The following is a 14,195-nucleotide window of genomic DNA, read 5'->3' on the forward strand; positions in this document are numbered from 1 at the left end:
TGAAAAAACAACTATGAAAAATGTCATTGCAAAAGATAATTTGTGCAAGAGACTTGACATATTCACTGACGATTGAAAGTAACGATTATTGTGCTTATAGATTGATCTTCACACACGTATCCCTGTTGTATTTGTTATTCACTTCAGGAAAACAACAAGCGGAAAAAAAAAAGATTCCTACATGTGGATCCCAACTATATATCGAAACATCCAGTACTGTGCTAGGCACCTTCTGGGCTTTCAAATAATTACTTGTTGATTGTTGGACAAATTGTCACATGACTACTTAATTCCCTTCAAATTTCCTACATCACACTTCGCCCTCTTCTCCCTCTTCATGTTCCTCCTCCCTTCCCACTCATATGCAAAGTTGCTTCAAAGGCTCTTAGGAAAAAAGGTTTCTTAAACTTGAAAACTTGAGACAATTCCATATGTCAGTATAATAGATGTGATTTCATTACCTTACCAATCCTATGTGAAATAGCTTGTATGCTAAAATCTGGAGGGAAAGATTTAATAGCTTCCCAGTTTTAAATGTTTTCAACCATATTTTATAGCTTGTTTTTTTGATTATTTCCCCCTGCTCTCTTTCCTAGGCTTTCAAGGAGATGCTGTATGCAGCTCAGGACCAAGCCCCCTCTATAGAAGGTAAGATGCCTGAACTAATTTATTTAACAAAGAACAGTGTTCCTCCACTTTGCATAAGGAAATTCATTTAAAACTGTGTGGGGCTATGGACTCTGGAACCCTTTTTCCAGCTGAAGATGTCCTTTAATACCCTGGTCATTTTATACCTTGTTTACACCATGGCATGATTTTCGCAGTATTCTTTAGTTACACTTGGTTTCTGTACCACCGATTTTCGTTATCAAAGACATCATCATTGGTTTGACTGTTTGCCTTTTAATAATTTAATTATGATACTAAGCATTCACTGTGTCAAAGCGCAACCCCTGGAACAGAAATTATTAATCAGATTGGACACAGTTTTTGTTCCACCTGAGGATCAAAATGTAATGATCTCAATATCACCTAAGTAAAATGGGCAAAGGATCATCATGTAATGGGAGAAGACCAGTCACAAATTGTGGTATTCATCTGTGTGAACACCTGCCCACATTCTCACAAGGAAACTAGGTAAGCAACCATTTAAACTTTTGTCCTGAGAGGAAAAAACTGAATTCTGATGTAAAATGCCATTAACACTCAGAATCCAAAACAGGATAAGCCTCAGATTGTGATAAAATGAGGAATTTGATAGTATTTACATCCATATTTAATAAGGATATAAAATGTAAAGCAAAGTGATGGCTTCTCCAACTGGGCTAAATTAATCTTTACATGCCCATTTTGTTTACCTGTTAATCCTTAGTGATTTTATCGTTGGTTAGAGTTTAAGGTGAAATGTCAGTTGAGAGCGATGGGAATTTTCATGCTAACAAGTATTGGATGTATTTCACCAATTATTTCCTGAGAGCCACCCTTTAAATTGCCCATGAAACCTTGCCAGGGTTGTTGAGTTTTGGAAACAAGCTTAGGCTGGATAGTATGAATAGGTAGCAGCAATTTGTAAAATGAAGCTCTAATTTTTTTTTTAAGAAGTTGAAGCGACAAAATGCCAAAGCTTTTCTCCTGTCCACCCCTGCTCTCCCCTCCACACAGACCTTATTCTGTAAAGGCATCACAGCTGCATAATGTAATTCTAGTTACATAGCTAAGCATATTCTTTAATTATTTGCAATGCTATATCATGGCTATATTTCAAGGTGTTGTGCTCAGGATTCAACTTCCTCATAGCTTTAGAATTTCTTTGCCATAGCTCTTTGGCCCCAAGCACTATTGATTTTCATCTAATGAGACACACATGACCTCTCATTTGGACCTTAGATTACAGTGATTTCAAAACTATCACCAAGCAATTAAAGATGATCGACTAATCCAGAAAACACTCTGCTTTCAGTTACGGCTTCAAGACAGAACCACTTACCTTATGTATCTCAATATCTAATTTGTGGAGACATTCTTCACAAGTAAATATATAAAAGGTAATATATAAGATTGGAGTGGGTAGTTTAAGACTCATTTTCAGGAACTACCTTGGTTTTCTCCCAAGCGCTTAGTACAGTACACTGTACTGTGCAGAAAGTGCTCAGTAAATACCGCTGATGGATGGATTTGCTACATTATGACCATCTGCACATTGATTTTCAAGACATTTGATAGTTTGTGAACTGGTAATTTTTGGTTTCTGCTGTTCCACATCCTTTTTATTGCATTTTAATTTACTTGTCTCCTGAGTAATTGGCAGGAATCTTAATATAAATGAATGCCCTCCAGAGCCTCCTTGCATCTGTTTATTAGGGCCATTATTCTAAACTGTCGTGGACCTTGCTGTCACAGACAGGCATATGAATATTATTATTATTATCGCCATTATGGTATTTACTAAGCATTCATTATGTGTCAGGCACTGTTCTAAGAGTTGGGATAGGTAATCCAATCGGTCAAGGTCCCTGATCCCTCATGGGGCTAACAGACTAAGTAGGAGGGAAACAGGTATTGATTATGTATTTCTATAATGCTGATCAAAATATGTGCATGAAATGCAGTATTCCACAGCCACATACATGTGGGCAGTAGCTCACCCCTGATAGCATCGTCTTTGAATATGAAGGACAGTTATTATATATTACATAATATTTAACTTAATCCCAGCTCTCCTATGTGTTTGCTCTGTGACCTTGGGCAAGTCATTTCACTTCTCTGGATATCAGTTACTTCATCTGAAACGGGGATTAAGAGCCCTATGTGGATCAGGGACTGTGTCCAAGCTGATTACCTTGTAGCTACCCCAGTGCTTAGAACAGTGCTTGGCACATAATAAGTGCTTAGAAATTACCATAATTATTATTATTATTATTGAGTTTATTACAAACAGGGTTAAAGCTGGGAAAGTGTTCTTTTACTCATAAAGGAAAAAAATTGTTTTTAGGTTTTTCTTTTTCTTTAGACAGTGATTGTAATCAATTTTTGGATCTGGGGTTGGCTAAGGAGACAGAGGAAGATAGAAAGTTTATCTGTGATTTGTACAGTATCTCTTACCATGCAGATAGTGTGTAAGGTCTCACGGGTGTGCCTCATGTAAAGACATTATTGATTAAGTCATTCAGCAATAAACCCCATAATTAATAGGCTGGAATCACAAAACAATCATGAAATACTTAGAGGTTTGGATTGGTAGTGTAACATCTGAGACTCTCTCCTAGGGTCTGCCAGAATTTCCTGACTTGTGCTTTTGGGACTGTGCCCTGATGAACACTGTATGTGCCTAGTGTTTATGCCACTTCAGCCCAGCCCCGCCTTATCTTCCCCAGGCTCTAAGGCTTGATGCAGATCCAGACTGCAGTGGACAGTTCATAAAGGAAAACTATGTTTCACAGAAGATGCTCTTCTTGATCATGTAAATGCCTAATTGCATTTTGCATCTCACTAATTTGTCTTCAGCTGTCCTGTGGCATTGAGTTCCATGGATTAATTACACATTTTACAAAGTGTTTCCTTTTATTCATTTAAAAGTAGTGCTTTATAATTATATCAGGCATGTACTCTGCAACAGTGTAAACAGGAATGCCTGAAAGGCATTCTCTGTAATGTTCTTGTGTTAACATTTTATCTTAATCCATGTCATTTTATGTTCTCCTACATAATCTCTCCTATCATTGCTTTTCATGTATACATTTTTATTTGTATAATTAGTGATGAAGGTGACACGGTTGCAGATTAAAGATGAAGCTGTACCATTGATTTTATATGATGGCATTGAATTATTAAAGTCATATTAATTTTTCTTGGCAATATATTTTGGGGAAAATGGATGTTTTAGGAAGAGAGATAAAGGGCAACTGAAGCCATAGGCTTTAACTATACTGCCAATATTTGTCAGAGCTATCCAGATATATTTATGATATTTGTGTTAACCAGAAACTAAATTCTTCTTTCTTTATGGCAAATGGAACTGAAGGACCTGTTGTCTCAAGAAATGCAAAGTTTTCATTTTGGGAGAGAAAATGTTGAAAAAATACCAGCTGGGTTATATTTTTCTTTGCATGTCCTTGGCTCAAATAATTAGGTTTATAGGCACTGGAGGAAGTTTTTGTGTCAGAATCCCTGTCCCTCTGCAGAAGCTCTTTGTATTCAGATTGATGGATGGATTAATCGGGAAGTCACATGTCAGTCAATGTTATGTTTGTATTTTCTCTCCATTAAACTAAATGTAAAATTTTATGCTATGGCTACCCTTGAAACTTAGAGGAAATTTGGGGAGAAACAGTGTTATTGAAAAATAAATGATTCTTGCTGGTTAAAGTGGACAGATCTTAATTAAACCTTTCATAGGAACTCTTTAAGTATGAGGTGTCTCTCTAGAGTCTGTTGATTGGGGTTTGTCTCCCATGGGGAATTGTTTAGATGGATAAAATTCTTAGATATATCTGGCACCTGGTTGCTCAATTGATTACAATTTACTAATTGAATTGGAATAAAATAAACACAAAGAAGCTGAGGATCCTTTGCTGGCCTTTTAAAAACCAGGTGTCAATATTTCAACTCCTTATTAAATTAGCCCCTTTCAAAGAGTGGATTTCTGTAATCTGCAGAATTTTCCAAAGCATTTAACCCTCATTAAAAAATGAACTCAGCACAATCTGGTTGGTCAAAAGCACCCATATACTTCCAGCATCCTTAATAGTGGTGGGGAAAAGTGGACCTGTAGGGATGAGTCAGCCTAAATAAGCTAAAACCACAATTTCAGAGAGAAATCTAAAATTCTAACACCAGAGTACCCTTTTCAATGTTATGATTGTAGAAAATTTCAAATTGCATATTATTAACAGTCCATATTTTGTTGCTTTATATATCTGTCGAACTTTGATTTAAGTGGTACTAGCAGTAATTACCCTTTCTTAGGACCAACTACCTAAATCTGGTTCTGTGATAGTATTTTAAATATTTGAGCTCAGATATATTGTATGATTCAGATGGTTCCCAAAAATCCAAAGAACTTCCAACCCTTGGAGGCTTATGATGCAGGTTGTTGAAACACTATAGTATCTCACAGTAAAAGAGAAAGTGGAAGATTGTAATTGAAATTTGAATTCTCAGCAACTTTTAAAAGTTTGGGAAAAGAAGGTAAATTAATATTTGGGATTCTTGGAGCAGGAAACTTTAATGGGTGATTTATTAGAGTACTTGAAGTAATAAAGAACCATCATTAAACAGAAATGCTTGAGGTGAAAGTTTTAAGTTTCCTCCTTTAGCACTCATTGTTACCAACAGGAGGAGATTGGATTCGTAAACCTTCAATGATCATCCAGTTTAATTTCTTGGCCTGCTGTTTGTCTTTAGTCATTCTAATTTATTCATCAGTTGCAGCAATTAAAAATTCTGGTCAGATGGAGGTACCTCACCTCCTTTCCCCCCCACCACACACCCTTTTCCCTCTTCCCCCTCCCCCCACTGTGGAGCTGATGAAATTATTAGAGTTAGGAATGTCTGTAGATAGACCCATTCCATTTTTTGGAAATATTCTAAGAAATCCATGACATGTAAAGCCCCCAGTCTTAAACTACATTTTATACTTCTGTGGCTTGCATAGGGCTGGTGTTGGAATGTAATATCCTTTATATCTGTGAGAGATTCAAGAAGACTTATGGCTCAAACATGAGAAAGATATTCGTTTTCTGTAAAACAGACAAGATGATTTTACTCAGCTGCCTTTTAAAGGTCTATAGTTCAACACAATTTCCTGCCAGCGGAGAAGTCGTGTGATATAGACATGAAAGAACATGCTTTACTTGCTGAGGCATTCTTTTCACATTTGTCACCATTTTGATTCATGTTGGTGAGTTTCATTTTCTATATTTAGTTATGTAAAAAAGAATTGTTCTTGTTTGGCTTTGACTTTGGACAACATTGTTTCTTGAGAATGTGCTATTTCTGGAAATGTGCCCAATGAATGCAGTTTCTCTTGCCGTTCATGGGTAGTAAATGTAATTTTCACATGCTATTTTCTGAGGAGCAAAAGCATAAAATATTGGGTCCACACTGAACAAAATGAATTCTGCTTTTCTTCCATTTTTTCGTGATAGATTTTTTCCAACTGAGTAAAAACAGATTCCCCACCGTCCTTATTTAGATTCCCACTAATTATTCCACTTGGTTGCCAGATGTGTTGGTGTCTCCCCAAGCTCCTTAGAATTCAACTCTTCTCAGTAGCAGATAAGATGAAAGTATGCGTGTAAATTATTCATTCAGATTATAAGCTTGAATAGGCAGGTTTACATGGCATCTTTTTTCATTCCAGGATCTAGGCTCTAAGGGATTTAAGTTGATTTTTATGTGATTGAGATTATGAAGTCTAAATATTAGCCTTAAAAATCCACATGTTTTTATGTTTATTATTAGAACTCATATTGAATCAATTAAATTTACAGTATATGACTTTTTAAAAAAGTCTTTTCTTTGCCATTTTGTGACATAATGTCATTGTCTGTGAGAAAGTTTAATTGTATTCTTGTTTTTCGTGACTCTAAAACATTTGTAGTTTGTGATGAGGAAGGGTAGTTAATTTGTTAGTTTTTTAAGTCTTGCAAATTACTACTTGTTCAGGATAACTAAGAACCAGGAGAAGGTGAGATTTTGTTGGACTGCCAGAAGCTGTAAACAGGCTTCCCCCATAGGGTCGTATTAAGAGTCTGATGGTCCTAGGGAAAAGGAAGATTTTGATTGAGGTGGGGTGGGGTGGCATACAGTCTAGGCTCTACCCCTATGTGCAAAACGTGGTATAAAGTGCTGAGAGAAAGTAGGCTTAAGAAAATTAGACAAGGTCCATGGACCTCTAGAAACTCACAATGTGAATAAGGGGAGAAACACTCAAGGAAAGGGAAAAACAAAAGACAGGCAACATAAAAAGACAAAGGTGGGGTGAATTTCCTTTTTTAACACTTTACTGTTACAGTTAAGAGTGGTATACACATATAAACACTGTGAACTAGAACCGTAGTTTATTTTGTACAAAATACATAATTTCACTAGTTCTATGAACTCAGCCATCTGGTTTGATGGGGAGAAAAATTCAAGAAATGGGTGTTTTTTGTTGTTTGTTTTTTTAAAATCTGTGTGTCCCTGACTGTACACCATTCCTTAGTGCCATTTTAAAAGCCACAAGCATTAAAATATCTTTATCCACACGGTTGAGATTGGTGATATTTGGTGTGTTCCTGAAACCCATCAATGGTGTGGAGAAACTTAGATACTGAAGGACCTAGTCCTGCTTTTCTGTGTTCTCTCTCACTACCTACATAGGAGGTTTCTTTTTGGCTTTTTTTGCACTGGGAAATTGTAGTTATTAGACTGTAAACTCTATTTACTAGACTGTATGTTCCTGGAGGTCAGAGATTGTGTTTACCAACTGTATTTATCTATTTATATTAATGTCTCTCTCTCCCTCTAGACTGTGAGTTCATTGCGGTCAGGGATGTGTCTTTGTTATATCGTATTCCCAAGTGTTTAGTACAGTGCTTTACACACAGAAAGCGCTTAATAAATACAATTGAATGATGCTCTCCAAAGCACTTAATACCAACCTGTGAAGACACTAAGAGTTCAATAAACACCATTTGTTGATTGATATTGCTGCACCTACTGTTTTGTTAATTGCATAATGTGACAAGAGGTTGTATGACTTTGTGGGTGATTATTAAAGGAGTTCAGTTGCCATTTTTCATTACTCTTTCTTTCCCATAAAAGTAATTTTATAGTATATAGCATATATAGCATATATAGCATATGTAGTATATAGCATATGGGGAAGCAGCGTGGCTCAGTGGAAAGAGCCTGGGCTTCGGAGTCAGAGGTCATGGGTTCGACTCCCGGCTCTGCCACTTGTCAGCTGTGTGACTGTGGGCAAGTCACTTAACTTCTCTGTGCCTGTTACCTCATCTGTAAAATGGGGATTAACTGTGAGCCTCACGTGGGACAACCTGATTACCCTGTATCTCCCCCAGCACTTAGAACAGTGCTCTGCACATAGTAAGCGCTTAACAAATACCAACATTATTATTATTATGTTTAGCAGCTTAAATTAGTATTAAAGTTTCAGGCCCGAATGCTGTATTCTTAGTAACTCTCCTGGAAATGACCATTATTTTCATAATGTCTCCAAATACCTTCCTTTGTAATACTCTCAGGTCTTCCCACTTCTCTCAGTAATAATAATTAGCAAATGACTGTAAGCTATAACCAGACCACCTTGCCTTTTAGCCTCTCTTTCCTCCACATTTCTGCATGAATCTTTTCTTTGTCATTTTGATCTAGTCACTTACCTGTTCAGAAGTCAGATTTCCAAGATGTTCACTCTCTGCCACCTTCCCACCCCTCACCCCCACTGCTTTCTAATCTGCCAAAATTACCCCCTATACATCTATCTGCCCATGTCTTTGGCTCCAAGCCAGTTTATTTACATTTGTCTCTCCCTTTTCCAACCCATTGCCCTCACTAGTCTCTTAAACTGCAATAGTTTCCCACCTCATTTCTTCTGCCCTTTAGAACTAAATATCCAGCTTCTTTTCTCTTTGTTTGGAATTTCCCAGTTCAGGGCCTTGCACATAGTGGGAACTCAATGTTGAATGAGTCAACTGACCAGTATTTCATGAGGTGATTTGAGAAGTGATATTTTGTGATTACTGCAGAATCATCACCTTTAGGATTTCTGTATTATATTTTATTTTGACATAAAGCTTCCAAATGGTATGAATTTTATATTAGCATGATTACAAAGAAAAGTAGAGGTGAGTAGTTTTTGGATGAAGCATTTTTAACTGACACAAAAATAAACCATTAGTGCTATTTCCTGTCCTTGTGTCCAGGTACTTAAGTGGAGCCCAAATAAATTAGAGTGCACCTTGTAGCCTAAATTTTTCTAATATTGTTTTTAGCGACATTAAGGGTGACATTGTATCATCTCAGGTAATCTAGAGTAAGGGTAGGGCCCTCTTTGATATTTGACATTGTATACATTCTTATTCAGGGCTAAAGTGTAGTGTTTTGTGTTATTTAAGAAATCTGGTATAATGACATCTTTCTGATAACCACACAGATAAAAGTGTTCAAAGCAAATTTCTCTTGGAGTTCCAGTGTCAGAGAAACAGCCGAAGCCATTGAGGTTGCTGCCCTCAGCATCACATCATGTGGAGTGGCCGGAGGCAGGGTTGACTTCTCACTCCTCGTCATGGAACTTCTGAGAAATGAGAACTAGCTTTTGCAAACTTCACTCAAAAGGGGAGGTGCATTGTGAATTGAATTTTTCTTGGAAGTGGTACCACTGACATCCATCTATCCAAGAATTGGATGGGTGGAGAGAGGAGAGTAATGTCCAATGTCCGGTACTGATAAGTTTTTCATTTTATTTTTCGAATGTGGAGGGGTAAGCCTTTTTTTTTGTATCACCTTGGAGACTGAATGCCAATTTGTGTTTCCTGATGAGAAATTGACCACTTATTGTGCCTTTAATAGAGGTGCAATCAGTGAGACTGGAGGGAAGGAAATTGTAATTACATTATATTGACTTTTATGGTATACAATTGATTTTGCATTCAAGCCCTGAGCACCCAAATCTTATTAGAGGTTTAAAGGCCCCCCCCCCCCCCCCCCCCCCCCCCCCCCCCGCAGTTTGCCAAATGGTACTGGCCAGAGCCCATTGTTCTGTAATTACTTTGCACTTCTGGCACAACTTGCATTTAAGGTCCCTGAAGTAGTCTCTTCATTTTTGCATTGAAGTTACTCTGAACAAAAAGCAGGGGAGAAAAGAATATGTGAATCTCACAGGAATTGCTTATTGATCTCTGTGATGTCTTCATTTGTCAATATTATCTGAAAGACCATTTTGTAAAGGCATTCAAGTCTTAGTTATGTTATTTACTTATAGTGAGATTCTGTATAACTCATCTTCTTTGGCCCGTTTTCATCACTGTTACAACTCCTATATTGAAAGGATAATAAATATATTTTTGAGCTTGAAATTTTCCAGTATGACAACATTGATGGGCTGGTATGGAACATTCTCCCTTTTACCTTACTTTGCTCATGTCCTAACTACAGTCCAACCCGCACACCTCGCTCCTTTAACAGCATCCTACTCTCTGAACCTCATTTTCATCTGTCACACCGCCAGCCCCTAGTCCATGCCTTCCTTCTGGATTGGATGTCTCTTCCCTCTCATATAACAAATAACCTCTCTCCCACCTTCTATGTCATACTAGCATGACACCTCCCCCAAGGGGCCTTCCCTGATCATGTCCTCATTTCTCCTGTTCACCCTCCCATCTCTGCCTAAGCACTTATCAATATATCAGTGTATATCAATCAAAAACAACTGACTGATTGGTAGGCCAGGCTGCTTCCATGCATCACCAAATTCCCTGATTAATACCCCACCTTTCCTGGTCATGCCCAGCCTTCAGTCACATTAGTATTAGGATATTTCTATTTAGATATTTAGTTTGGTAATTAAGATATCTGTTAAGCTCTTCCTAAGTGCCCAGCACTGTTCTAAGCGCTGTATACAGTGTACAAAGATTGAACAGTTTGACCTGCTGTCTTTATTTCTATTTTTATTTTATTTTATTTCTTTTTTCTTTTACTTATATATTTGATCATTTATCCACTTATCTCCCCAATTAGATTGTAATCTCTCAGGCAGGGACTAGATCTTTTACTTCTGTTGTGTGTTACAAAGTGCTCCACACAATAGTAGGCATTTTATAAATGCTGTTGATGAAGAAATCAAAATCATTCCAGGCCTTCTAATAAAAATGGGTATTGTTGCTCTTAAATAGTCCTCCTGCAGGTGTGATGTTCTTCCCCTAATGCCACCATAAAATGTCAAGAAATATTTGGTATTTCTAAACAGAAACTTAAAATTGCTTTTAGTTTAAGCATGGAAAACAGTGGTCCTCACCTGCTTTCTGATTGCTGGCAACTTGCCTTATCTCTTAAGCAATTAATTCTTTTATGAAAGTCTGTACACCTATGACACAGTTCTCTTTGAAATGCGCTTTTTAAAGGTTATAATTCTTTCATGAAATAAGAAAAAAATGCATATGTACCCAAAATCCTATGTTCCGATAGATTTTAGTTATGGTATGTATATGTGCAGTGAAAGATATGTAATATTAGTGAAGAAAGTAAAACTAGATTTTATATTGAGAGCTTTAGCTGCCAAAAGGATTGAACATTGAGTTTGGGTGACTAAGGAAGCCAAATACCAAAGGAAGTACACTGCCAGTCCTGGGCTACTTTTAATGCCAGTCAGTGACTGCTGATAGGGACAGCAACTGCTTTGGTTTAAGCACTTTCCTTTTTGTCCTTTTGAAGTATTTGGACTGACCTGATAGAGTAGTTAAACTCTATTTCAATAAAGCAGCAGATCTATCTAGCATAGATTTTGGCCATCTGTTAGTATAAGGTCCCCTTTGGCTAAATAGAATAAGAAAGATGAAACTTTAAACATGTAGTTTTGTCTTATATACACTAAAAATGTGATTCAACAATTTTCATTATTAGTGTACATTTTTGCTACTCTTTGATAAAATAATTCTATTGTCTTTTTAAATTGCTTTTAGCATATGTTTATATTCCTAGGGGTTTGTTTTGGGTCTTGAGAAAACATTTATGATTTTACATTCTTTTCTGTGATTGACTTTCCCATTTAGTGTCCTTTCTCCTAGAACTTTTTTTTTCCTCGAAATCAATTACAGGCCCCAGCCAGGTTATAGCAGTACATGCATTTCTCCTACAATGTAGGAATTGCTTTCTTGTAAAAACTAACATTAAGGGAAGCTGTCACTCTAGTATTCGCCTGTTCTGATACCGTGATACACAAGCCGTTTCTTCTAATACCACGGGTTGTCCAAAGAGTGTTCTTGAATTCCTTCATGACATTCTAACCAAAGCACATTGTAAAAATCCACATTGTGACAGAACTAAGTCTATATTAAAAGATGACACCACAGAGAAAAATGATCTGAGACTGTTCTTATAATGGCTAAATAATGTATAGTTTCATTTTCTTGTTGACTTAAATTCCTATTAATATTTTTTGATATAGTTTTATGACACTTTACAACCAGATGCTATAAAAAATACATTAATCGTTTCAGTTCCTGAGGAAAATGACCAGCGTGATATTGCATCCTATTTTAATGGCTAAATAATATACAAATTCATTTTATGAACTTAAATTTCTTAGACTTTTAATTTTGCAAACAATCCCTTTAATTACATATTTTGAAGGGGAAAATTTTTGATGTTTCCAGTGGGATTAAACTACTGTACTCCAAAGCCATTGCATCCAATTGTTATTTGAATTGCCTAGTGAATTGTTTCAAAATCTCAGAAAATGCCATATTTTTACCCAATAAATTATCAGGACAGTTGACTTTCAGTCCTGCGTTTGGGCAGGAAATCTAATGCAGTTGAAGTTGTGAGAGAAGCAAAGTTTTACTAGGGGTGATGGACTGTGAATAACTGTTGGTGGCTTTGTATTAGTATATTATTATAGATCAGATATTAAGAAAATTGTTAAGGAGTTTTCTATTTGAATGTCTGCCCAGTGACTCTTTAGTAATTCCAAGAGACAGAAGTGGTGTTCTTTGTTCTGTTGGATCTTTCATTGGGAAGGAGATGATGGTTAGCAAAGACTTCGTTGTGCACAGGACCAGTTAGTAAAAATACCAGTTAGGGAAAACTTGTCTAACCTTAAAGCTTTTGGAATGAGGGAAAAAAGAGAAAGCTAACTCTGGAATTCTGTCTCTTATGCAGTAAAGTTGAGCAGATGCATAGGAGTTCCTTGCTTCCTATAACAAGACACCTTTAGAATACTTTGCCTTTAAAAAAAATTGAACCTGTTCATCCACAAATGGTAGTGTTTTCTAGACTGAAAGTTCATTGTGGGCAAGGCATTTGTTTGTTATATTGCTGTGGTGTACTCTCCCAAGTGCTTAGTACAGTGCTCTGCACACAGTAAATGCTCAGTAAATTTGATTGATTGCTCTCAATATCAAAGTAGTCTAAAAGTGTTCTACAAATATAGGTTTGCCCATACAATCTGCTATTGATTGATCGCAGCTTTTATGACATTTGTATTAAACTGCTTTTAAATTGACATCTTTTCACTCTTTGACGTGCAAGACACATGAATTCTTCAATAGGGATTACATATGTTTAAAAAACAAACCATTAATGTTGTGAAGATTGAAGCAGAAAGTGTTTTTTGTCTCCAAGCTAAACTATTAATTTTACTAAAACAACAAAGATGTTGCTTGTTAATTAGAAAATCTTGAACTTAGGTAGAAGCTTATGACCAATTGATATTTTTGCTTCTTTGGACCAGGAAGAAATTCATTCCTGAGAAGCTTTGGAAGTCCTCATGCCTGTTCTTTAATTTGAACTTGTTGAATGCTCTCCTTCATTTATTCTCTCTAAAGAGCTCACATTGTCCAGTAGTTTAAAGACAAAGACAAAATCCTGTGACCTTTCCTTGATGCTCCTTTTGCTATGGAAAACCTATGGAGGCACTGTGCAGAAATGTTCTATCCCCTATGTCCTTGTAGATCCCATAATTATGCGAACTTGCTGTGGGCAGGAATTGTCTCTATTGCTATATTGTCCTTTCCCAGTGCTTAGTACAGTGCTTCACACACAATAAGCACTTAATAAATATGACTGAATTGAATCTGGCAGTTAGTTCATGAATCTTATCATTCTTCATAGCTTAATTGTGGTAGGGACTTCACTGAGTTTGAGTAATAGCAACACCTCCGGGTGACAGGTTCACTTTCTTGTAGAACATTAACCTTGGTGATGGGTGGTGTGTGTTTGGAGGGCAGGATAATCTATTATCTTTTCACTGGAGCTGTGATGGTAGACATGGAATGGGAAAAGCATCTTGATTTGGATCTGAGTAATTTTGGATCTTTTCTAGTTATTCCCCTTAATTTGTTGCAAGTGGTATTTAGCTTGTTTTGCATTCCATGACTAAAACCTAAAGGTACATCTCTTTAGTCAAGGTCATGAGGACCTGCAAGGTGTGGATTGTTATCAAGCATTTGCAGTATGCCAAATCCCTGGAAGATTATCAA

General features: G+C 36.7%; 1 protein-coding gene across 3 annotated transcripts in view; it reads left to right on the plus strand.

Annotated features, from left to right (window-relative positions):
* The window catches only part of XPR1 (xenotropic and polytropic retrovirus receptor 1), a 192,670-nt gene that overhangs the window by 67,578 nt on the left and 110,897 nt on the right, over positions 1-14,195 (plus strand). For all 3 annotated transcript variants that reach the window (XM_007668955.2, XM_029081248.1, XM_029081249.1), the window contains one exon: positions 597-648. In XM_007668955.2, coding sequence (XP_007667145.1) covers positions 609-648 — 40 coding nt within the window. In that variant the 5' untranslated portion in view covers positions 597-608. The remainder of the gene's footprint in view (positions 1-596; positions 649-14,195) is intronic.

Source organism: Ornithorhynchus anatinus, chromosome 16 (assembly GCF_004115215.2).
Source record: "Ornithorhynchus anatinus isolate Pmale09 chromosome 16, mOrnAna1.pri.v4, whole genome shotgun sequence".
NCBI classification, from domain to species: domain Eukaryota; kingdom Metazoa; phylum Chordata; class Mammalia; order Monotremata; family Ornithorhynchidae; genus Ornithorhynchus; species Ornithorhynchus anatinus.